The sequence below is a fragment of the Ictidomys tridecemlineatus genome, chromosome 6, assembly GCF_052094955.1.
Source record: "Ictidomys tridecemlineatus isolate mIctTri1 chromosome 6, mIctTri1.hap1, whole genome shotgun sequence".
Classification (NCBI taxonomy): domain Eukaryota; kingdom Metazoa; phylum Chordata; class Mammalia; order Rodentia; family Sciuridae; genus Ictidomys; species Ictidomys tridecemlineatus.
The window spans coordinates 173,161,667-173,186,947 of record NC_135482.1 but is presented as its reverse complement, the minus strand read 5'-3'; the positions used below and the strand labels follow the sequence as shown (position 1 = coordinate 173,186,947).

The 25,281-nt window shown below is 36.5% G+C and overlaps 1 protein-coding gene across 7 annotated transcripts in view; it reads left to right on the top strand.

The window, feature by feature from the left end:
- Fry (FRY microtubule binding protein) overlaps positions 1-25,281 on the top strand; it is a 392,985-nt gene that overhangs the window by 286,695 nt on the left and 81,009 nt on the right. For 5 of the 7 annotated variants that reach the window (XR_013423443.1, XM_078016146.1, XM_078016145.1 and 2 more), the window contains 13 exons: positions 1,712-1,970; positions 3,327-3,509; positions 5,339-5,425; positions 6,510-6,602; positions 7,307-7,566; positions 7,968-8,157; positions 8,766-8,890; positions 11,269-11,326; positions 12,158-12,249; positions 12,501-12,673; positions 13,821-13,981; positions 15,193-15,303; positions 20,225-20,379. Coding sequence is in view for 6 of the 7 variants with exons in the window: in XM_078016146.1 (XP_077872272.1) it covers positions 1,712-1,970; positions 3,327-3,509; positions 5,339-5,425; positions 6,510-6,602; positions 7,307-7,566; positions 7,968-8,157; positions 8,766-8,890; positions 11,269-11,326; positions 12,158-12,249; positions 12,501-12,673; positions 13,821-13,981; positions 15,193-15,303; positions 20,225-20,379 (1,947 nt within the window). In the remaining variant the exon portion in view is untranslated. The remainder of the gene's footprint in view (positions 1-1,711; positions 1,971-3,326; positions 3,510-5,338; positions 5,426-6,509; positions 6,603-7,306; positions 7,567-7,967; positions 8,158-8,765; positions 8,891-11,268; positions 11,327-12,157; positions 12,250-12,500; positions 12,674-13,820; positions 13,982-15,192; positions 15,304-20,224; positions 20,380-25,281) is intronic. The other 2 variants (XM_021730283.3, XM_021730276.3) reach the window with 1 other exon arrangement.

Genomic DNA, 25,281 nt, shown 5'->3' with positions numbered 1-25,281 from the left:
TGAGCGATTTCCTTCACCACCCTGGGGCCACAAGTTCTTATTTTTTGTTGAGAATCCCCTCTTCATGGGGGCAACCATGAATTTAGACATGTTCTCTGACCCTGAACACCTCCAAGCCTGAGTCCTGGAAGCTGGTTCTGCGTGTCTCTGATCTCCATCTCCCCCTTCCTTCCCACTTCTCTGCCTGGGTCGAGCCCTATGACTCATTGGCTTTGAGTTGTGATGACCTGCTCTCAAACTTGGTCTGGTTCCTTCTTCAAGCCATCCTCATTTTTTTTTTTTTTCGAATGTGAATTGAATCGCGTTTCCCTCTGTAAAATGTACAGTATACTGTTTATTTTCTTCTTTTAAAAATAGCTAATTGTTGAGTGCTTACTACGTCCTCACTGTAGTGGTAAACACTATACATGGATCATCTCCCAAACAGGTTTATGAGGTACAGCACAGTGAGTATTTCCATTTTACAAAAGAGGAATTCGAGCCTTAGATTAAGTTCCTAGCCTGAGGTCATAGGTCAGGTAGCGCTGCAGGCCTTCTGACACTCTTACCCCTTCCCTGCAGTGTTCCTCCCTAGGTGGCCCACAGACCCTTCAAGGTGCTGTCTCGCTCCCTTCCCACCATTGCCTGTCACCCTTCTTGTGCAGGTTCCCCACCTAATGGCCAGGTGGAACCCAGTATCCTAAGTGCCACACCCAGTAAGTATAATATCTCAATCTCAGGAGGCTCCCAAGTATTCCTGAGTAAATGAATGAAAGAATCTCTCAAACATTTTGGTACCTGTCCAGACTTAATATTATTATGTTTCTGTTTAAACAGGAATACATTGAAATTCTTTAGTTGACTAAGAGTTTCTCAATCTTGGCACTACCAACATTTTGGACCTGGTAATTCTTTGTCATCAGGAAATGTCTTGTGTATCATAGGATGTTTTGTAGCATCCCTAGCTTCTACCCACCAGACAGATAACAGGAGTACACCCCCAAACTATACAAAGAAGAATGTTTCCAGTATGTATTCCCAGATTTGGGGGGCTAAGGCAAGAGAATGGCAAGTTTAAGGCTAGACTGGGCAGCGTAACAAGATCCTGTCTCAAAAATCATCATCATCATCATCATCTCCAGACATTTCCCAATTCCCTGGAAAAGAAAATTGATTGAGGATCATTAGCATAACTCCAATTAAACTTCTGAATGTGTCCTTTGCTCTTCCAGCTCCCAATGTGTCTTGCTATTAAGAATGGGATTTGATACCAATTTATTCTGTAGTCAGTAATGTATTAGAAAGTGTTCATATACAGCAAAATGCTATATGGTATCTCAGATTGCATTCTAAAAAAGAAAGGGGGGAGCCAGGCATGGTAGTACATGCCTATAATCCCAACAGCTCAGAGGCTGAGGCAAGAGGATTGCAAGTTCAAAGCCAGCCTCAACAACTTAGCAAGGCTCTAAGCAACTTAGCAAGACCCTGTCTCAAAATAAAAAGGTCTGGGGATATGGCTCAGTGGTTAAGCTGGTGAAGGCTACATGCAAACTATTACCTTTGCAACTCTTCTGTAAGAAATCTAAGAAGTCTGTTTTTTGAAGTATTCATTGGAACCATTTACCAAGCAAAAAATGAAGAAGGCTTGTTTTTTCAGACACAAGCAGAAGCAGAGACAAATATGTTCCTTCTTAGCTCTTAGTGACCTCCTGGTCTTTGATTCATTTCACAGGCTCTCTATTCATATGGATGACGAACTGCGACATATTGCACAGAATTCTCTTCAGGGCTTACTCGTTGACTTCTCAGACTGGAGAGAAGACGTGCTGTTTGGCTTTACCAACTTCCTGCTCCGGGAGGTCAACGACATGCATCACACACTGCTGGACTCATCCCTGAAGTTGCTGCTGCAGCTGCTCACCCAGTGGAAGCTGGTCATACAGACCCAAGGAAGAGCCTATGAACAGGGCAACAAAATCAGAAACTCAGAGGTGACTCCCCCCTCTCCCCACCAGCTTGTTCTTTATTCTACTACACGTGTGAGTGAGTGGCAGCCCAGAGAAGCTTCTGGAGTTCCTCCTTCCAGCCACTGGAGAACTTCCTCTGGTGCCGCCCTTAGTTCTGTGCTGGCACACACTTCGAGAGAGAAACTCAGGCATGACATAGTGTGTCAGGTCAGACTAGATGACACTGTGGAAATTGGTTTTACCAGAGAATTATGATTACAGATCTGTTTGTAAGAGCAAATGGCTATAGGACAGGGAGTTGAGCTAGACATGGATATTGATATGAGTACAGAAATAGATATATAAAAGTTTTAGCTGTCCACTGATTTTTGGTTGTTTTTTTTTGGGGGGGGGAGGTGTTTGTTTTTGTTGTTTTACTCTGCAACATAGGAGTTGTTCTGCCAGTATCCACAGAGAAGAAAATGTAGTCTCGTGGCTTCTTGATATTTCATGCTTCAGTCATGAATGGCAAAACGTTTTGGAGAGTAGATTGAGAAAGAAGATTGTCCAAAGGAGAGCCAGAGTCCTTGTTGCCAGGCAGAAAGCTGGCATTGGCATTGGGCAGATGGAGAGAGGTCTGGCTGGGAGGAGCATCGCTGAGGGTCTGAGGACTGTGGAGGCTCAGGACAGCACATCAGCATCCAGGGAACAGCAGGGATGAACCCCTCTGGGGATGGGCTGACCTCAAAGATGGTGTTCAGGTCCCTCTTCCTTCCGTGTCTGCTACACATGCTGGAAGATGACAGGTAGAAAAAGGGGGGTTGTATGTGCTTGGGAAAGGGAAATGAGGTGGAATCTGCCATATCATCTTGCTTGCTTCTGCTTTAGGTTCACTTGTTTGCAGTTTGGGAACTTTCAGAACTTATCGTGTAAATGTGCCAAACCTCAATGAGAATCTAACAGACAAACAAGGAAGCAAGTGTACATAGAATGTAAAATGTTTAGAAATTCAATTTAGTAGTATGTAAAAGTCTATAGAGAATTTAAATGAAAGTGACTTAAGCCATTTTGATCATACATATAGATATTGCACAATCCCAAATGCTATGGAGAGAAGCTGTTTTGTTTTTGTTATTATTAACAGGTTTTGAAAAGTTATTTCTCATCAGACATACCAGATGGTTGATAATATTCCAAAGCAACGGTTGATCTGAAAAATAAAAAGGGATCTAGGGCATTTCACGAAGAATAGCAAATCCATAGAAGTGTCTGATTCAAAGTCATTGTCATTTAGTATACGGTTACAAGGTCAAATGTGCCAAAAGACACATACAAGAATATTTTTTCCTGCTTGCATTCGTCTCTTGCTGAATACAGCATGTTGTTCTTACTTCATGACAGCTCATTCCCAATGGTGCCAGCCACAGGATCCAGTCGGAGCGAGGCCCTCACTGCAGTGTCCTCCACGCCGTGGAAGGCTTTGCTCTGGTTTTACTCTGCAGTTTCCAGGTGGCCACACGCAAACTGTCTGTGTTAATCCTGAAGGAAATCCGAGCTCTGTTTCATGCCCTGGGCCAGCCAGAGGTATGGATGACTCTTCCAAATTCTCCAATTTATTTCTTTCGACTGTTTTGAAATTTAGATAAAAATTACAAATAACACATTACTGTTCTGTGTACTCTCGTGTCACCTGTGGTATTGACGGTTTTCAGTGCATCATTGGGATTCTAATGAGCAATAGAGTCCTGTATCTTCTGAAGTTAAGTCATATATCCTGATAGCAATAAAGAAGACCACTCCTGGTCACTAAGGATGTTGCTTTCCCAAGTAAGGAATCTTATGATTGATATGTCATATTTATGTTGGAGAATAATCTCTATAAAAATAATGTATTCCATTTAAAATGAGAGGTACCCAACAGTCTGGCTAACTGAAAGTTGTGTCATCTCAGTGATGTTAAGAAAATGGCTCCATAAGAAACGCATCCTCATCCGATGGGAGAAGGAAGCTAATTTTAAGTATGATCAACTCCAGCCAACCTCCCGCTCTGGTCAAGAGCAATCTACCTTCCATGAGATGTTACAGCTCGTGACCTGCAGCACAATTGAAGAAAACCGGCTGTTATGTCACATACTTCTTTGCAAAAAAATGCCACTTTCAATTTTCTGGTCTTAAATCACTAATCTCGATTTCATGATCCTCACTGTGGTCACAGTTTTTATAAAATATTTTCAAGCTCATCACAATCCTCTCTGTTCACATTTCTTCATATAGCTTTTTGGCTATTTCAGGGCCACAGTGCTGGCATCTGGTAAATGCACCTCCAAGGCGTGCTGTATTTGGTGAACCTCCATTAAGTTTCTAATTACAATAGATAACAGTAATAGTAATTGCCATGTACAAATTCAGACACTGTGCCAAGTGCTTTGCACACGTTATCCATTTTATCTCACAATAAGAATTTATTTTGTTTATCCTAATATAACAGATACTAAGACTGAGGTTCAGAGAGGCTAAAGGACTAATCCCAAATCAACAAGTAGGATATTAGAGTCAGAATTCAAAGCCAGATATGTATATACACAAACATCTCCAAAGTTCCATGTTCTTAATGGCTACTCAACCAGACTGTGTCAAGGATGTTTCTCAAATGTTGTTTTCTTTGACCAGCCTCAACTTCTTTAAAACCATTCTCATTTATCACTGAATACATACATTCCAAGGCTTTCATATAAGACTTCTCAATAAATCATTTTATGTTTTGAAGTTTCTCTGTAGTAAAGAGCAGCAAACATATGCCTATCCATGTATGATGGATATGTACATATATTCTTCATATCAAAGAATTTTCAATAAGATACCGTCTCTTAATTTTTTCAATTTATTTCTTTTCGTAAATAGCTGCATGCCACATAAATATCACAGAAAGTCTGTAGTTATTCGCCAGTGAAGTTTCTTTTTGACTAGAATTCAGTCACTGTCAACAGTTTATCAATTATTTTAGCGAGATAGCAACTTTAAAATAATCGCTGCTTTTTTGGTCTGAAAAAGCCTGTTCTTGTAGGGTTTCCATTCCTTGAAAGGAACAACAAGTGAACACTTCAATGACTAATGTACTACACTGGTTTGGGGGTTCTTGTGTGCATGTATGAGTCTGTGAAATTCAGGGAAATGTCTTTTGAGAACAATGTGAATTGGAGTTCTAAATTATCTTGCCCTGAAACTCGAACGAGAGAGCTCAGAACCTCTGGGGTTTTCTGCCCTACCTTTCACTGTCTTGGCTCTCGCTCCTCTGTGACAAACCCCTTATCGGTGTCTTGCAAGCTGTTGTGCTTCATGTATTAGATGGAGGCAGTGGGTGGGTGGGAAGGATTCATTTTCCCATGGAGAATAATCACCTCCTCTTTGTACAGGATGATGACAGGCCAATGATTGATGTCATGGATCAGCTAAGTTCTTCCATTCTCGAAAGTTTTATTCATGTAGCAGTTTCGGATTCAGTAAGTACTCGTTCGATTCTGATTGCTAGTAGTGCTTACATCTAAGCTCTGGACCTACCTGAAAGAGAGTGTCAAAGAAAAATTATGTGGCTGGATTTGGGGATTTAAGTTAGATTAGTAAAAAAAAAATGCAAAGTTACTTAGAAAAATAAGATTAGCTTTTCAAATGATAGCTTAGAAGACATTCAGATAAATTTGAAGCAAAAGTTAAGCCTTAGGAAAATAGATATTTTTCAAATTACAATTTCAAAAAGAATTGTTCAAGCTTCTTACAGAAAATCAATTTGTCTCACTCTTTATATTTAACACAATATACATACTTAATATTTATTTAATTCATATTGTACTTAATTTTTAATATGGTGACTTCTATGTATGTGGTGCTTTACGGTTTGCAAGGTGCTTTCACATTTATTATCTCATTTGATCCTCAGTTTTTGAAACTCAAAAACATCATGGGGTGGAGAGATTGGGGATGAAGTCATCAGTAGAACACGTGCTTAGCATGAGTGAGGCTCTGGGTTCGAGCCCCAGCACCAAAGAACAAAAACAAAACTGAAATGTTAGTGAGAGCCCAGGCTTGCATATTGGCAGCTTTCAGATTTCCTGAGCAAGTAGAAGGGAAACTGAAACTCATTTTAGTTATCTGACTTTTAAAAAATAAAAGTACAGTAAGAGAACCTGGATTCATTTCAACTAAATAGCTACGAGAGGCAGGGCAATCTGGGACAGCTAGCAGGATCCACATTGCTGACGCCTGATGCAGATACTTGTCAGAAGTTATAAATGAATACAAACTCTGAAGACATTGTTAGCTTTTCTTAGCTTTTTTTTAACTGAGATTGAACACAGAGCCCTGTTTTTAGTAGTCCTGTTCTTGCTTCTGGACATCATAATAATTATTAAACTGTTAGCCAGGCACTATGGACCTCCACCACAGTATAGAAGTTGTCTGCTGATTTTTGGAAGTTCCAATTCTTTTAGCATGGAACGGAACTGTCAACTTTAATTCTTTTATATGCATATCTTACTTTCCTGTGGATGCCTTCATATTTTGTTCTTGTGATTTTGTTCTGTTTATTAGAATCAAAATCTTGAGGTCAACAATTCTGCACTTAGAAAAATGCACAGAAGTGGGGAAAGAGGAACGGGAAGCAGTGCCAGTTTCATGCCAGGTGTTTCTGCATCCATTATCCCTTATCCTGAGATGATGCCCAACAGACACGGAGGCAGTGTCTTCTCCTGGTGTAACAGCTAGATCGTTTGAAAACTGGTGTCCCCAAAACATTGGTATCTGCACTTAAAAGAGAATGAAATATAAGAACTGATATTTATTACATATATGTGTATTATATCACTTATTATCAGTTTTTATAGATATCATATATTACTGATATATGTATATATCAGTTCTTTTATTTCATTCTCTTTTAAGATATATATTTTATATTGTATATATTACATATGTATAGTTATATTACACATCTAGTCTGTATAATATCATGTAATATATTATATAATATAGATAACCTTCCAGATGTTTTGAAACATTATTTTTGCTTGCTATCATAGGGCGAGAGTAAGTAGTTATCTCAAAAAATCATCAGTTAAATGCCCTTCATAAAAGCGACTATGCTAAACCATCTCTCTAAATCAAAGGGAAGGTGTTTCAGTCTGAGTAAATATAAAGAAGATCACAGCTAACACACACACACACACACACTGATGCAGGGATAAAAACACATTTATGAATCTCAGAGATAACTAACTTTTGAGATTTTAAAATGGCAGATCTGTGGTATGGAAGAAGGTGCACTCATCCTGGTGAGGATGGGTCATTTCAGTTCAGCTTTGGTTGACTGCCTACCTCTGTGCCTGCAGGCAACGTTACCTCTGACCCACAACGTGGATCTGCAGTGGTTGGTGGAATGGAATGCAGTCCTGGTCAATAGCCATTATGATGTGAAGAGCCCTTCCCACGTCTGGATATTTGCACAGTCCGTCAAAGACCCCTGGGTCCTCTGCCTTTTCAGCTTCCTCCGGCAGGAGAACTTGCCCAAGCACTGCCCCACAGCCCTCAGCTATGCCTGGCCTTATGCCTTCACTCGGCTCCAGTCAGTGATGCCTCTGGTGGACCCCAAGTAAGGCAGCTGTGTGTTTTCCTCTGTTTTGCTTATTTTACCATTTGCTCTCTTAAATTTTTATTGTATATAAGAAAATGGAATAGTATGATCCTTTCTGATTTCTAAGTTTCCTACCCAGGATTCTTAACATTGAGTAACACCAGATAAGAAGTCTTTCTCTAGAGCAATTTTTTTTCCCTTAGTAATCCGTATGATTATCTATGTATAGAATCTTAGACTCTAAATGATGAAAGGGGCTATAACGTTCTATCCGTTCAGCTTCTCATCCTGTGCAGATATTCCCTGAACAACTAGACAGACGGCTGTCTAGCTGAGCACTTCTTGTGATCTTTCGTTAACAAGTGATATTTAAAATCAAGGGTTTAGTTTCACTCTTGTTTTTGACTCCCTGTTTCTAGCAGCCCAATTAATGCCAAGAAAACCAGCACTGCGGGCAGTGGAGACAACTATGTTACCTTGTGGAGAAACTACCTTATTCTCTGTTTTGGAGTCGCAAAACCCAGTATTATGAGCCCAGGACATTTACGAGCTTCCACTCCAGAAATAATGGCGACCACGCCCGATGGTACAGTGAGCTACGATAACAAGGTGACATGACATGCTTCAGAAGAATTATTCTGTAAGGTTTTTTTTTAGCTTGTTTGTCTAGAGTTCCCAGTGCAAATTGCACTGTGCCTGCCATCTGGAGTATTATGGGATCAGATTTTCATCCTACACATTTCTAAATTCCATTGAGTGTTTATGTGAATAATTTATTACTCCTCTCTGGCAAGAAGGGAACCGATGATAAAGAGAAGTTGAGAAACTTGCTTAAGACCCTTCAGTGACTTGTATTTCTAAGTGCCCTGAGGTCATATTTGTTTTCTACATACCATATCTCTCTCGCTCCTCACCAACTTTTCACCTTTAAACCATGCCTTGATTAAATGGTGTTGTTCCAATAGTTTTATAGACTTATATGGTTAAAAAAAGAAGATGACTGTTATTAAAAAAAATTGTCTTTAGAATTTTGTGTCCCAGTTGGGAATTACCTTCCTTGTTCTGTATTAAATTTGTGCATTTTTTTCCTGTAATGATGGCAGTGCCTTGGAATGTGGCTCAGTACTTTGAAACTGTTATAATGGAATCCTCATGTGTTGAAAGGAACCATCAGTTACCATGTTACCTGTTTTTCACTTTTAATCAACTTGTTTCAGGCCATAGGCACCCCATCGGTGGGAGTTCTGTTAAAGCAGTTGGTGCCTTTGATGAGACTAGAGAGCATTGAGATCACAGAGTCCTTAGTTTTAGGATTTGGAAGAACAAATTCCCTTGTTTTCAGGTACAGTAGTCTTAATGACTTTTTCTACGTGCATACATGCTGCTGCTATTGTAGTTGCTTTTCTTAGCTTGAGTTTGCGTGTATGTATTGGTGTGCACCTGGAGAATTTGTAGGCTTCGTGCGATTTCCTTTGTCTTCTTTGGTTGATGTGCACGTAATGAGTGTTCCTTGTAACTGCCTCACATTTCACTTTTAGTTATTGCAGCTTTGATTTTTACCTCTCAGATCTGATTTCACTTGAAAGCTTTGTTTTAATTAACTATAAATGAAGATGACTCCCCATCAATCCCGTTTCCCAGACTGCTCAGAGGCTGTGATATCAAATAATAACAGTATCTGTTCATCTGCCATTTATCTAACAGACTCTTAAAGGTGATGCATGGGTAGAACCCTTTTGGGTGTTTTCAATTTGGCTGGCTGATTTTTCTGTATGGTACTTTCTCTTGCCTTAAGAGCAACAGCAAACCTGATTTTCTGGATTCCTTTATTTTGCATCTTGCATCGGCAATCAAATAAAAATTCCAATGAGGCAGCATCAAAGTATTTTGAAAAAGGCATTGTAAAATGTTCCTTTGGGCTGCTTCTGATGGTATTAGCTAAGCAATGAAATCCAACATGGACAAAAAAATATATATCAAAATTTTCCATGGAGAGGGAAAAGGGAAAACTTCAAATATCTAGGAGAAACTCTATTTGAAAAATAAAGATTATTGAGATGTTTCAGAAACAACTGAAAAAGACCCATTAAGATATTCACTGAAAATTAGATTTTATCCTTAAAAAAATAATAAAAATTTGGGGTTCTTATTTCTTGAGTTCCAGTGAACCAGCATTTTACTAGTTTTAGTTAATTAGTTAAAATTAAGCTTCATCTTAACATACTTACTTTAAAAAGATTATAATAACAATAATAATGATGAAATGACCTAAAGTTCTTTCTCATAGAACATAAATCTTTTTGCATATTTTGTCCTTTCACTATTCATGGAGGTAGGTGACATTTTTAACCCACCACCAGGTGCATCTGGAAAACTTAATGTCCCTAAGCCTCAGCATCCTCAACTGTAAAGTTGGTATAACAAATAGAAATAAAGTGCAACTCTTTAATTTAAAAAAAAGGTATAATAGAATACATCTCATAAATTTCCTGAGATGATATATTAAATGTAAATAGGCACTCCATGCACATAAGTAACATTTGGTAACTAGAATCTGTTCTGTAGAGGAGACTATTAAGATGATTTGTATTTTTTAGTGCCTTAATTTTATCTGTTTATTTTAATGTGGTACTAAGGATCTAACCCAGTGCCTCACACGTGGTAGGCAAGTGTTCTGCCTCTGAGCTACAGCCCCAGCCCTTATTCGTATTTCTTTCATAAAGAAATCCTAGCATATGTATTAGAAAAATTAGGACTAGAAACCAGATTTTCTGTCTCTCAGTGCAAAATGCCACTGGGTTTGTGCCTTCCTGTCCTTGGATTTTCTTAGAGGGTGATAGCAAACAGCATAGAATATCCTACCAGAAACGATGCAGTTTTCAACCATGCCATATATTATAGACAAAGTAAGTTAGTACTAGTCTGGTGACAAGCTGGAACTCATAATTTTGTGTTTTGACATAGCAATTCAGAAGATATTTCTGAAATTTTTAATTCAGAAGTTATTTCTAACTATATAGGTTGACAAGTATAAATCTAAAAAATTGAGACTGTGGGGACAGGTGAAGGGTATATATGTATGATATACAATGTATGTTAAAATGATCAAACATATTTTTACCACACAGGAAAAATAATTTTGATGGCAACCTCACTAGTTTAGTACCTGTCATAACTTTTTTATTTATCATATAGCTCAAATAAAGAAATTTAGCTCTGAAATCCAAGGATTTCATTTTTAAAATCAACTGAAAACAGTCTCCAGAACATGTATCCCAATGTTAGCTCAGAGCAATTGTACCCATCTCTTTTTCTCTAATTGTCCTGAAATTTTCTTGTGTATAGAGACTCAATTAATTTATTTTTAGTTTCATAGCTCATAGTAAATTTAGTAAGCACTTGAAAAATATTCCTTGTTTAATTATTCAGATAGGGTTTTTTGCGGAAAAAGGTCACCAGAATATTAAATCACAACCAAGTCAACAGGTATATATTAAGCCAAAATTACGTGCACAGCACTGGGATTAAGACCAGTAATACAAAGTATAGACCAGTACCTTACAGTTCACCACATGATAGGGAATTTTGGAGCAGTCAGAAAATTATTATATCAGAAGCAAAATGAAGAAAAGCAAGAAATTTAGGATTGAATGGACATTTTTGGTGACAAGTTTTGTATCAATAACAATGAATTTCAAATGGAATCTTTTGCTTCCATAGAGAATTGGTAGAAGAACTTCATCCATTAATGAAAGAGGCTCTAGAAAGAAGACCAGAGGTAGGATTTTGAATTTCAATAATTAAGACATAGCTTATTTGGACAGTGGCATGAATTTAAATCAATTCTAGTAGCTTCTCCTAAAGAATGCCAATACCGACACATGCCTTTAACAATAATTCTTAATATTTCACCAAAATTTGTCATTTTCCTTACTTTTCAAAATTCAAGTATTTAGTATACTATGGTTCCAATTTTAAAGCATGTTATGTCCTAAATATATAATTCAAAACAATTTAGTCTTGTATACATTGTTGTATTACATTCTTTTGCAAAAGATTTGAGTTAAAATTTAAGTCAGTTTTTAGTTTACTTGTTTGTTTACAAGAAAGTCAATGGCCAAGAAAACTATTTGTTTCATTTGGTATCTGATACATTATTTCCCCTGAAGTGAGTCCACTTCAAAATTCACTTATTTACCAGGATTAGTAAAATGACCAAAAAAGAAGTTTTCCATACAGTAGATGTGAGGATAACAAATGGTAAAAATTCAGCAATTTGGCACACAGTGTTACGTCTATGACCAGACTTGATGGGATTCTCAGTGTCCCCTGTCCCACTCCACTAGTTTCATAGATTCAATCTTTCACCACTGGGAACATCTGGCTTGTTAGTTCTCAGCATTCTCCCCTTATGTGTATTTATTACCTCACTTCTGATCAGCAAGCATTGTGTCTAAGCATTAGGAATAAGGAAAAAGCATGTATGTTGTCTTTTATGCTTAAAAAGTGAAAGTACTAGACGCTGCATTTCTGTAGTAGTCTCCTAAAGTATAGTCTCCCGATGTCTTTGCCTGTGACTGTGAGTGCTATTTTACCTCCTTCTACACAGAACAAGAAGCGCCGAGAACGGCGAGACTTGTTAAGGCTACAGTTACTCCGCATTTTTGAGCTTCTGGCTGATGCAGGTGTCATAAGTGACAGGTAGGAACAAAACTCTACTGAGTTGGTCTCTCCTCACCAAACGAGTCTTTTGGTCTCCTTTTTCATCTCTCTCTTTTCTCTTACATATATTAACTCAAAAAAGTTTTTTTAAAGCCTACTTTTTCCATATTCTTCTTAAACTGTATAAAGAGAACAGATTTTACTCCACGAATCCTGATGTGAATCTTATTTTTCATGACGCCTGTAAAGACTGATGGTCTAAAAGTTTGATTTTTTTTCCTTTATTCCAGCACAAATGGAGCCTTAGAACGGGATACATTAGCCCTTGGAGCTTTGTTCTTAGAATATGTGGACTTGACCCGCATGCTCCTAGAAGCTGAAAATGACAAAGAAGTTGAAATTCTTAAAGATATCCGGGCACATTTTAGTGCCATGGTTGCCAACTTGATTCAGTGTGTTCCAGGTGCAGTGATACATCTTTACAAATTACCTTTCATGCTTGGAAAACCACTTGTGCTCCTTAGGACTCTGCTTTCCTCTTCAATTCTCCTAGCCCGCATGCCCATCCAGGATGAGAGTTCATTGTTTGTTTTGAGATACTTGGAAATGCATGTTAGAACAGGTTGTCATAGCTCAGCACAGAATTGGAAAGGGAGCAACAGGAATCAGACTGGGTTTTGTAATTGTCATTTCTATTTTTTGTTTGGGTTCCCATCTGAAAAGGAGCTCTTATGATTTCTATAGGAAGGAAGTAATTCAGAGGAAACATTCATACAAGCTTCATTTTATCACATTGTCTCTGTGCTAATTGACGAACATATAATTTCAGCAATATTCCTGCTCTCTGCTGCCATCTCATCGACACATGGAGTAGAATTCTACATCACTTTAATATATTTTACATTTGATTTAAGTATTACATTATTGAGAGAACTATCTTAGTTAATAATGTAATTAAGTATTACATTATTGAGAGAACCACAGGGCAAATGGTTATAAAATATTTTCATTTGTCAGTTTCACATAAAAAGTGCTTTTTGTTTAATTACAAAAAGCTGAAACCCAAGTCATGTAGCCACTTTTCATTATTTTGGTGTTACTAACCTTCTTACCAATGTTCCTCATCCTTGAAGATCCTAAGTTAGGATTTGGGTTACACTCTGTACTGCATTCCACAATCCTTCCTCACAACAGGCAGCAGCAATAGGAATACTTGTCATCTGTGAGAAGCAGCTGACTAGGAGTCACCTTAACTGTCAGTGTGAAGAGAGTGTCTGCAGGTCCTGTGGTCTGTCTCTCCTTCCCACTCTGAGTCAAGGTGCAGTTGGCTGCAACATGAAGGGAGGAAAAGTGCACATGTAGAAAGAAATGATTTTAAAAACTCAAGTTTCATTATTAAAGGAAACTGGAGTTAGGGAGCTGGGAATGTAGCTCAGTGGAAATGCACGTTTAGCATGCGTCAAAAACTTTTTAAAAAATGGAAGGAAGGAAAGGGAAGAAAAGTGGACTTAGAAAATGAGAGTGTTCCTTTCACAAAACTTGAGAACCTCACACAGTCCTGTTATAGACTGCACCCAGTCAGTACACCCTAACTCTGTTTTCCTCCCCAGTGCACCACCGAAGATTTCTCTTCCCCCAGCAAAGCTTGAGGCACCATCTCTTCATCTTATTTAGCCAGTGGGCAGGACCCTTCAGCATTATGTTTACACCTCTGGATCGTTACAGTGACAGAAATCATCAGATTACAAGATACCAGTATTGTGCATTAAAGGTAGGGGATGTCTTCTTGCTGAATGGCATTGGTCAGATCAATGATCTCCATCCTTAAACTAACAGCCATGTCTTGAAAATAAAGGCTGGGGGTGTAGCTTAGTAGTAGAGCACTTGCCTAGTGTGTGTAAAGCCCCTGGGTCCAATCCTTACTATGACAAAAAAATAAATACGGTCAAAGTAAGTAACATGATGTGATCTAATCAAATATAAATGTACATGAAAAAAATGGACACACACATATAAATACATAGATTGATGTCAGAAACTTCCAAATATACACATTAACACAGGTCAATAGATAAATGTTAATATTCCACCTGGGCTCACATTTAAAGCTCTCACTTTTATCCAGTGTTTCTCCTTTCTGAGACCATATGGTTTTGCTTACTTACTCTTTAAGTCATTGCTTTGTCAATTGACTTCCAACCTTAAAAAAAAAAAAAAAAAAAAAAACAGATTCACCTCAGGTTCAAATCCCCTTTTATTCTTCTTCTTTCCTTAGCACACTGCAAGAAATGTTTCCATACTATGAGGACTTTTCAAAATCAGCAGAAATATGATTCTTATAGCCTGATGTCTTTTAGAAAAGTAACTGCCTATCAGCTCTGTCATATGCACCATAACTGATTCAGGTGAACTTTGAGCTCAGCATGGTTAATGGAAATGATGAACTTGACAGACATCTGGTCCTACCATGTTTAAGTCAGGATCCTCTGTTTCCCCAACCAAAATTTATAGTCTTTTATTTTCTTTAACTTTGATTAGGATCATAATTATTTATTTTGCTGTTTCGTAGGTTTTTCAATACAGTACATTAGTCTAATATCTGACATAAAAACAAAATTTGAAGATATAAATATATCTTATAAGCAGAAATTGTTCACTTGAAATCATTGAAACAAAGTTTATTTTACATATTATGAAGTGTTCATTTTGTTTTGAATACTTTTCATCATATAAAGATTTGTTGTAATTGTAAAAATCACATAGCTAAATGATAAACTTTTAATGTTTATTTAAAAACCAAGTTTGGAATATGATATTTTTATTGATTTGGCTAAAGAATGCTTTAAAATCTTGGAGGAATAACTGCCTTCATAGGACCTCATCATCTGTAGTTCTGGCAGTTACGTCTTATAAAGTCAGCTGGATGTAATACCATTACAGTTCCAGGTTTCATGTCCTTGTTTTATTGTCTTTTATTATCAGGCAATGTCAGCAGTATTGTGTTGTGGCCCTGTTTTCGACAATGTGGGCCTTTCCCCAGATGGATACCTATATAAGTGGCTTGACAACATTCTGGCTTGTCAAGATTTAAGAGTAAGTAGTAGCAAAAAATATATTGTTTTTAAATGTCTTTGGGGTTCTGCCTCGTTGAGTTCCTGAACTCTGGAAACATCATTTACAACACAATTTCCTCCCACGTCAGCTACGCTAGTGAGGGTTTATGTGTTGTTCACATTGCATTATGATACACCAGGATCAAAAACACAGTAGCATCTACCAAAATTGACCATAAACTGGTCATAAAGCAAGTTTCACATAATTCAGATGATTAAAATGATACAGATTCTGTTATCTATTCATAGTAACATTAAGCTAGTAATGAATAATAAAAAGATAACTTAAAAAAAACACTTCCAGATAACCAGTTGTGAAAGAATAAATAACAGTGGAAGCTAGAAAATGTTTTAAACTGAAGAATAATGAAAATACTACATACTAAATTTGTGGGCTATAAATAAAGCCTTTCTTAGAAACGCATTTGAAACATATTGACTTAGATGCATGTAGGAGAAAGAAAAAAGGCAGATAATCAATGAACTAAGCATCCATCTTAGGAAGTTAGAAAAAAAAAAAGCATATCAAACTCAAAATACAACAAAGAAAAGAATGGAGATAACAAAAATTAATGAGAGAGAAAAAAATTAGTGCTAATGATCATTAAAGTCAAAAATTGAATTTGTTAAGACTAATAAAATTAATAGAGAGCAGATCTGGTCAAGAAAACAGTGAGAGAAGTCTAATACAAATAGGAGCATTACTACAGATGCGACATAGTAGAAGTAAAAGGGAACATATGTATATCTTGATGCCAATGAACTTGAATTTTAGATTAAGTAGACAAATTCTCAGAAAAACACAACAGAAGAAAATCATTCCTCACTAATGAGGAAAAACTAGCGCAACCAAGAAAAGAATGTTTGATAAAGGGTGTCTGTTTAAAAAAATACACCTTTGGAGTAAACATCATGCTTACCAGTTAATATAGAAAGTATTCCCTCTGAGATTAGAATGACCAAGAAAGTCCACCTTTTACCACCTCCATCACTATTGTACTAGAGATCCTAGCCAGTGCATAGGGAAAAAAAAATACAAGAAGTGAAAAAGAAGAAATAAAACTCATTATTCACAAATGATACAATTAGGTATACAGGAAATCCAAAAGAATCTATAGATTTATTTAGCAAAATTGCTGAATGAAAGATCAAAATGAAAAAAAATCAGTTATATTTCAATATACAGCACTAAGCAATTAGGAAAAAAATTGTAAATATTATACCATTCATAATAGCATTTTTAATTAGGAACTAACATTAAATACTTAGGAATACATCAAAGAAAAATGTATACAGCCCTTTTACATAGAAATATATAAAGCTTTAATGAGAAAAATTAAAGATCTAATAAATGGTAAAAGGACTATATTTATGAATTAGAAAATTCAATAATATAAAGATGTCAGTTTTCCACCAAAATGATAGAGACATTACAAACCCAGTCAAAACCCTAGTAGGATATTTGTGGCAACTGACATGTTCCTTTTAAAATATATATATGGAAATGTAAAAGACCAAGAAAGGTAATTTTAAACAACATAAGCAAAGCAAGAGGATTTACTTTAGCAGAAACCAACACTTATCATAAACTTATGGTAGTTAAAACAGTAAATATTGACCTGAAAATAGATAAATATATAAATGAAGTAGAATAGAGAGGCAAGAAATGAATCACATATATTTACATTTTATTTACCTCAAAGGTGGTACTACAGAGGTGTGGGGAAGGGAAGTTTTTTCCAATAAGTGTTTTTATCAACAAGTTATTTGATTGAATAACCATATTTTTTAAAAAATTTAAAAGTGTAATTTGATTCCTTCCTAACACTATATCCAAAACTGCATTATACTGCTGCAGTCCGGATGCAGCAAAATAACTGGCAGTGGGGGGGGCGGTGGTGACAAGCAACTTGTATACATTGATACAGCAGGAGTAGGAGCCGTTTATTGTAGGACAGGAGCGGTATTTATACATTCCACACAGCTTATCTTAATTAGCATAAACTAGATACATCAGTCAACCAATGAGGAATCTCCACACTTAATGGCTCACTGGCATTACTTCACAAACCACTCCCTCTGGAAATATGCCAGGCGCCATCCAGACTTGTTTACAGACTCTAACATTTGCCAGGCACCATCCAGACTTGTTTACAGACTCTAACATTATAGGTAGATGGTAGATCTAAATGTAACATCTAAAATACTGAAGTTTCTTGAAAATAATATAAAAGAATATCTTCATTCTGGAGTTAGGGTTAGATTTCTTAAACAGGATGCATAAAGTTCTAACTATAAGGAAGGACTAATTAATAACTTTTGTCAAAGCACACCATTACTAATAGAGATGTTTGTAACACATAACTAGGAAGGGATTTTTATCTAGAATATATAAACAACCCCTACAAATAGATATATACAAACTCAATAGAAAAATAAAGGCAACAGAATACAACAGACACTAGTATGGCAGTATGTAAAAACGTGGATGTGTAACCCATGTGATTCTGCAATCTGTATACGGGGTAAAAATGGGAGTTCATAACCCACTTGAATCAAATGTATGAAATAGGATATGTCAAGAACTATGTAATGTTTTGAACAACCAATAATAAAAATTTTTTAAAAAGCAATTTAAGCAATTCACAAGAAGTTATCTAAATGTCCAAGAAGCATAAAAAACTCTCCAACCCATTAACAATCAGGTATCTTAGTCCATTCAGGCATTTGTAACAAAATACCATAGCTTGAGTGACTTATCAACAATAGAAATTTATTTCTTACTGTTGTGGGGACAAGGGACTCTTAAGATTAAGATGCTGGCAGATTTGGTGTCTAGTAAAGGCCACTTCCTGGTTTTTAGATGGCCATCTTTTTGCTGGATCCTCAGGTGGTCAAAGGAAGTTATGTGGGATTCCTTTTATTAAGATAGTTATCAGATTCATATGAGCACCTAATGGTATGACTCATCACCTCCTGAAGGACTCATCTCTGAAAACTATTACATTTAGGTTTAGGATTTAACGCATGAACTCTAGTCTGTAGCATCAGGGAAATGCAAATTAAAATCACATGAGACACAAAATTATATACTGTATAACTCCATTAATATAAAGTTGAATACAACAGACACGAGTATGGCAATATGTAAATCAATGGAAGTGTAACTGATGTGATTCTGCAATCTGTATACGGGGTAAAAATTCGAGTTCATAACCCACTTGAATCAAAGTGTGAAATATGATATATCAAGAACTATGTAATGTTTTGAACAACCAATAAAAAAAAATATATAAAGTTGAAAAACTGAAAAAACTGCTCAAACTAATTAATAGTTAAGTCAGGTAGTGGTTGCATCAGGGAAAGAGAAAGAGGCTATTCAGAATGCTCAAGAGAGTCTTCAGTGATGTGGTAATATTCTGGTCTGATCTGGTGGTGGGCCCATTGTATGTTCAGGATAATTCATCATATACTTATATACTATCTCTATGCATTTTATACTTCAATGTAAAGTTTCTAAAGCACAACAAAAACTTGCTGATTTTCTTTCAAGTCAAACTTAACTTTTTAATGAAAAGTTATCTTCAGATCCTTTGCAGTAGTAGCATCAGCTTTTATCTGTTGCAAATTATACAAGGGGGATGGGGACAGCTAGGTTGGAGTTGCTTGTCCATCCAATTAGAATATCATTCCCATCTGGACCCAGACCTTGCAAGTAAACAAACAAGCCAGATTGTTTGATTTTCACATGGTTGCAACTGGCAAGGAGACTGGGTCATTTCAAGAAAAGATGGGAAGATGTTATTTTATGAGGGGGATATAGCCTTGAGGCACCAGGCTTCTCTTGGATGAACGTGCATGTTCACTGACCTTCCAATATTTTGACAGTAGCTTCAGGAATTTTCAATTAAGTGCTCTATCCAGTGTAGTATTTTTCCATATGAAAGCCTCTGATTACAATGAATCTATTGAGACTATATTTCTTTTTTCTCAAATTTATATTTTAATCAACATATAAAATTGTATTTATCATATACAACATATTTTTAAATATGCAATATGCACATGATTTACGTATATATATTCTGTAATATTTAAATCTAGTTCCTATGTAGTCGCTCATGTAGTTATCATTTGGAGCATGAGAAAACTTAATATGCACTCAGCAATTTTCAAGAATATAGTCTATTACTATTAATTGGCGTTCTATAGTATATCTTTTGACTTATTCCCACTAAGAGACTATAATCCTTTTTTTTTTAAGCATAACTTTGCTTTAGATTTTGGTCTTTTTAAAAATATTTATTTATTTATTTTTTAGTTCTCGGCGGACACAACATCTTTGTTGGTATGTGGTGCTGAGGATCGAACCTGGGCTGCACGCATGCCAGGCGAGCGTGCTATCGCTTGAGCCACATCCCCAGCCCAAGAGACTATAATCCTATTTGAAAGATTAGTAGCTGAGCTTCACACATATATTTTATAATCAAGACTCATAATCATATTCTGATCTTTTTCCATAAAAGACTTCATATACATGAAGATTATCTATTTTTGTATTTGATTTAAACCAAATGAATATATTTCTCAGAAATATCTTAAATGCAAAAAAGAAACATTACCAATAACATAACCTTTTCAGGGTTAAAAATTTTAGAATGAGTGTATCTTACATAACAGATTTCCCTAGAGTTAAATTTAGAGTTAATTTATTATGTGTCAGTTCTGTTTACAACATAAGATCCTCTTAGAGAAGAATATGTGGCATGAAAATTAAACAAAATGAATGCTCTGTCTCCACCGTTGTTTTACCCAATTTATACTGGCTAACCTTAATCTTGTGTCTTTCTTAGAACCTTCTTGCATTAAGTATGAGTAATTGCTTTGTTCTGTGTATTCAGGTTCATCAACTTGGCTGTGAAGTTGTTGTCTTGCTATTGGAACTTAATCCTGATCAAATAAACCTTTTTAATTGGGCCATTGACCGATGCTACACAGGTTCCTACCAACTTGCATCCGGCTGCTTCAAAGCCATAGCAACTGTATGTGGAAGCAGGTATGAATGTTTGTAATTAGAGGCTGGTGGCAAGTATAGTAAAAGTTGCTGTTCACAATATGAATGATTGAGAGCTGACTGCTTTGCAATTATCTGAGTAGAGAAAATCCTATGAGAATACAAAGTGCCCTACTTGTCCCCAGCAGATAAACTATCCCCCTTTAAAATTGAAGTTACATTGATTTCTCTCATTTGATCAGGAGATTGATTTGTTGTTATAGTATCCTTTTGAATTTTTCACAAATTCACAGTGATATGAGAGCTGAATTTGAAAATGATAAAGATACATTTAAGGAGTTAAAGGAATGTCTAGAAATGTCTATGACAGGTATGAACTGTCAGCTCTTCAGCCATCTGTAGACCAAATCAAACCCAGGACGCAACCTAAGATATTGAAATCTTCTTCAGAAATAGGGCCAGGATAAGGGTGCAGGAAATGACAGAAGGACCTGTGACACCCTAGACTCCATAGATTACACTTTCTTGGGGAGGATTGACTCCAGGACTTCCATCAAGCCAAGAATACACTCTACCTTTGAGTTACACCCCAGCCCTAAGACTAAAACAGTAGCCTTTGTTATATAAATGAGTCATTTAATGAAGTTCTTCAGCACTACAATTCATTGAGGAAAATAATTTTATAGCTGAGATGAAAGGGTTAATAAAGAGCCTCCAGATCACAAATCCCTAAGGAAGAATTTGTATCTTAGAAAATTTAAGAGAATGCAATTCAAGTTTATTTTTGAAAAGACTCACGTAGAACATCAATTTTCTTTTTTAAATTAAATTTTGTGTTTTAAATAGCCATCTTGAACTAATGGATCAAGGGAATAAAAGTGAATTAGCTTTAAATTTCAACCTATTATGGATCTAAATTAATAAGAACAGTATTTTAGAAGATATCTACTTTCAATGAACCCAAAATGAGCATGATATTTAAAGAGACAGATTTCTCTTAAAATTCTTTCTTTAAAAAAAATAGATAACTTTTCATGTCTAAAGATTTTACTGTCCATAATCTGAGTAGCAGAATTTTATATATATATATATATATATATTAACCTCCATAAAACTTATAGCATGTGACAGTAACCTCCACTGTCTGATTTCCTATCAAATTTTATTTCTTGATATAAGAATTACTAAAAATTATATCTACTAGACATTGCCAAAATAACATTGTTACAAAAAAAATTCTTTAGTGTGTTTTTTTTTTTTTTAGATATTTCAGGGTTCTAAAAGTAAAGTTTTATTTACATGATTCTCAGATTTTTTAAAATTGTACTTCAATCTGAGACTGAGAACTCTTTGATTAAAAGAAGGAAAAAAAGTAACAGGTTTCCTCTCTTCACTGCCCTTTTCCCAACAGTCTTGATATGAACTGTCATAAGTCAAATTTATTTCACTGTAAAGCCATCTCAAAAATACCGCAACACATGCCTCTGACTAAATCTAGGTATTTTTTTCCTTAGGGGACACAAAGCAATGCTTCATGAATTTATCAAGATAGTCTCAACTTCAGCAATACTCCTGGTTGTTGGCTCATAAAACCCTGTGTTACTGGTAGATGTTTGAAGACATCCTCCTCAACTGCTTTGTCTCTCAGACCATTCAGACCACAAGACAGTTTGAGAATTTAAGGAGCTGGCTCTCCTCCCTTTCTAAACTCATTCTTTCTCCATAAATTCGCCTGGTAGTCTAGACAGGCTCCAGAGGGGCTGAAGCGATCTTTGTGCTCACGTTTTCAGCATTTCTTTCTTTTCAAGAGCAGTTCTGGTGTTTCCAGCTTTTGCTTTGTTTCTCTAAGTTTGCTTCTGAGATAAGCTATTTGCCTTATCTTCTGAAGTATGTTCCCAAAAAGTCTTAATACAAACTGAGTCATATTTTAAATTTCTCAAGTTCTCTGTGTAGTAACTCCTACATGGCATCTTCTAAAGCAAAGAATCCTGGTAAAATAAATAATTACCCCCTCCTCTTCCACTGAGGATGATCATAGGCCGGATTGATTTTTAGAGGAATATTGAAGTTTCATTTATTAAGGTTCAGTAACAATTGTCTTTTTATGTGTTTTTTTTTCTTTTTATGGATTCTTTTTAATTATGTATAACATCAGGATTTATTTTGACATAATTATAAAAGCATGGAATCTAATTGGTTCTAATTCAGTTTCCTGTACCTCTTTTTTCCCTTCCCTCCCCCCCTCCTTCCCTTCCCGCTGATCTTTCTTCTGTTTACTTATAGGGCTTTTTATTAATGTCTTCACACAATGGTGAGATTCACTGTGGTGTATTCACATATGTACATAGGAAAGTTAGCTCAGAGTCTTTCCACTGTTCTCCCTCACACTGTCCCTCCTCCCTCCCCTTCCTCTCTCTCTCCCCTACCTTATTATGGACTAGTTTCCTCATATCAGGGGAAACATTAGACCTTAGACTTCTGGGGTCTGGCTTATTTCACTTAGCATGATAGTCTCCAATTCCATCCATTTACCATCAAATGCCATAATTTCATTCTTCTTTTATGGCTGAATAATGACTGACTTTAAAATACCTAAAAGACTGAATTTTTTTTTAAATCCTCTTGTCAGTTTCAGTTTTCTACCTTGAGTTTTTGAAGAGGAAATTAGCCATTTTGCATAGTTAAATGTATCAATGCCTGTATTCATTAGCTGTGATAATGAGTGGGAAATCAGTTCTCCACATTGTTTGTTTTGGTTTCTTTACTAGAAGTAGAAGTAGGTGTGTATGTGTTTGTGTGTCCACTGTGAAATTACGGTCTCCAGTCAAAACAGTAAAGCTGTGGGCTGGGGCTGGGGCTCAGTGGCAGAGCGCTTGCCTCGAATGTGTGAGGCACTGGGTTCGATCCTCAGCACCACATAAAAATAAATAAAGACATTGTGTCCATGTATAACTAAAAAAAAAAAAATTTAAAAAAAAAAACAGTAAAGCTATGCTGTGCTATGCCTCTGGCGATATTGAAAATAAGACCAGGAGAAGTGAAGACAAACGTGATAGTAGAAGTGACAATATGAATTCTGAAGAATTTTTTCCAAAATATGTGTGAATATTTGATTAAGCTATGAAGTGCAGCTTAGTACTATAATTTAGCACAAAAGAAAATAGCTGACAGGCAGTTTTAATTCCAATAACTCGTTAGCTTCTGTGCCCGGACTTATTAACCTTCCTCTCAAGTGCAAATGAGACCAGTGTGCAACAGATGGGAAACGTGTGCACGACCAAAAGGCTTTCTGTGGTTGTGGGTCAAGGTGAACACACTGCTCTACGTGGGCACAGGCCATTTCCAGTTGTGGCTTAACTCATCAGAGTTCGCTCTTCACATGCCACTACTTGAGAATTCCGATGTTCTTATTTTGGTCCTCCAACATAATCTGGGGTCCATTTTGTCATTGTTTGTTTTGCCTTATGTTTAATTCTTTCCTAATTTTAATTGAACCTAGAAAACTTGAATTCTAAAAAGCAAATGCCCATTTCTTAAGGGAATAACATCTATCTATTAAAAAGTGGGGCTGGGGTTGTGGCTCAGTGGTACAGCGCTCGCCTCGCACGTGCGAGACCCTAGGTTCGATCCTCAGCACCACATACAAAAATAAACAAGTGAAATAAAGGTGTTGTGTCCAACTACAACTAAAAGAAAAAACAAGTACAGCTTATGATTCACAAATGCCAATCACACACTTAACAAGTGATGAGTAGCCTCATTTGGCTAGGTATGCCAGTTGGAGTATTTAGGAGAGCACAGAGTTTGGCAAATCCAGCTCTCAAACAAAACTATCTTGGGTTCAAATCCTCCCTCTGCCTCTAATCATGCTGTGTGCACTTGAGCAAGCTACTATAAATGCTTACTCGTTTATGAAATAGGAGTGATAATAGAGTAAAAATTATATAAAATCTGATCTCTTGGTCTCAAGCCTTGCACATGGGAAGCACTCTATCAACACTGTTATTAGTCACTGGCTGTTAGAGGAGCGAAGTGTGAAGTGATCCCCTCTACCAACTAGTTATCTCTGTTTCTCTTCAGAATGCCTCAAAGCCATCCTGAGCTTTGTTACATAGTTCTAATGGCCAAACCAGTTGGCATTACCCAAATTTTTCAAAATTTCTTTTATCTACATAGTTTTATATCTCGTTTAACTTCCTTCCTCATGTATACCTTTTACATTAATTTAATCATCTATTTGTATCCCATATAATCACAGCTGTTTATTTATTTTACCCTCTGACCATGTTGAACAATTAATACTGAACATAGAAGATTCCATTTCTAAACTTATTTTAAACATATAGGTATAGATGTTTTATTGTGCCTGTTTGCTCTTTGATATCTTTCTGATGTAGTCCTTCTCTGGATTTCTTCCATTTCCTGTATCTATTATTCCTTTCAGTGTTTTTCTGCATGAATTCCATATGTCTGTCTTAAGCGACTCAGTGAGTGCCCTAATTATATGTCAAGTGCATGGCCCTGCATAAGAGGGAGGCTTTGTCTACCTCCTTCCTGCCTCTAAATCCCCAGCAACCCAACAGTACTTCCCTGTGCTTCTTGATATATCAATATTTTTGTGTGGAATCTCAGTGTTGCAAGGCAGAGCTATAGGTGACATGGGTCTACTGCTGGGGGACTTGGAGGGAGTTTCCTTTCTGCTTCCACAGTGAGAAAGGTGTGTCTCCAGATGCTGCAGTTTATAAGAATTCCAATTAGTCCTCCTATGGAGTGCACTATTGCCAGCAGTCTAGGAGGCCAATAATGCTGGAATTCTTTAGAGTCAAACATATTTGAACTCACGAAGAGCTCAGAAGTAAGGGATTCTCCATGACCTCAGGCAAGTATTTAACTTCTTTAAGCCTTTCAGGCTTTTTGTGAAGATCAAATAACAAGCTAGGTCAA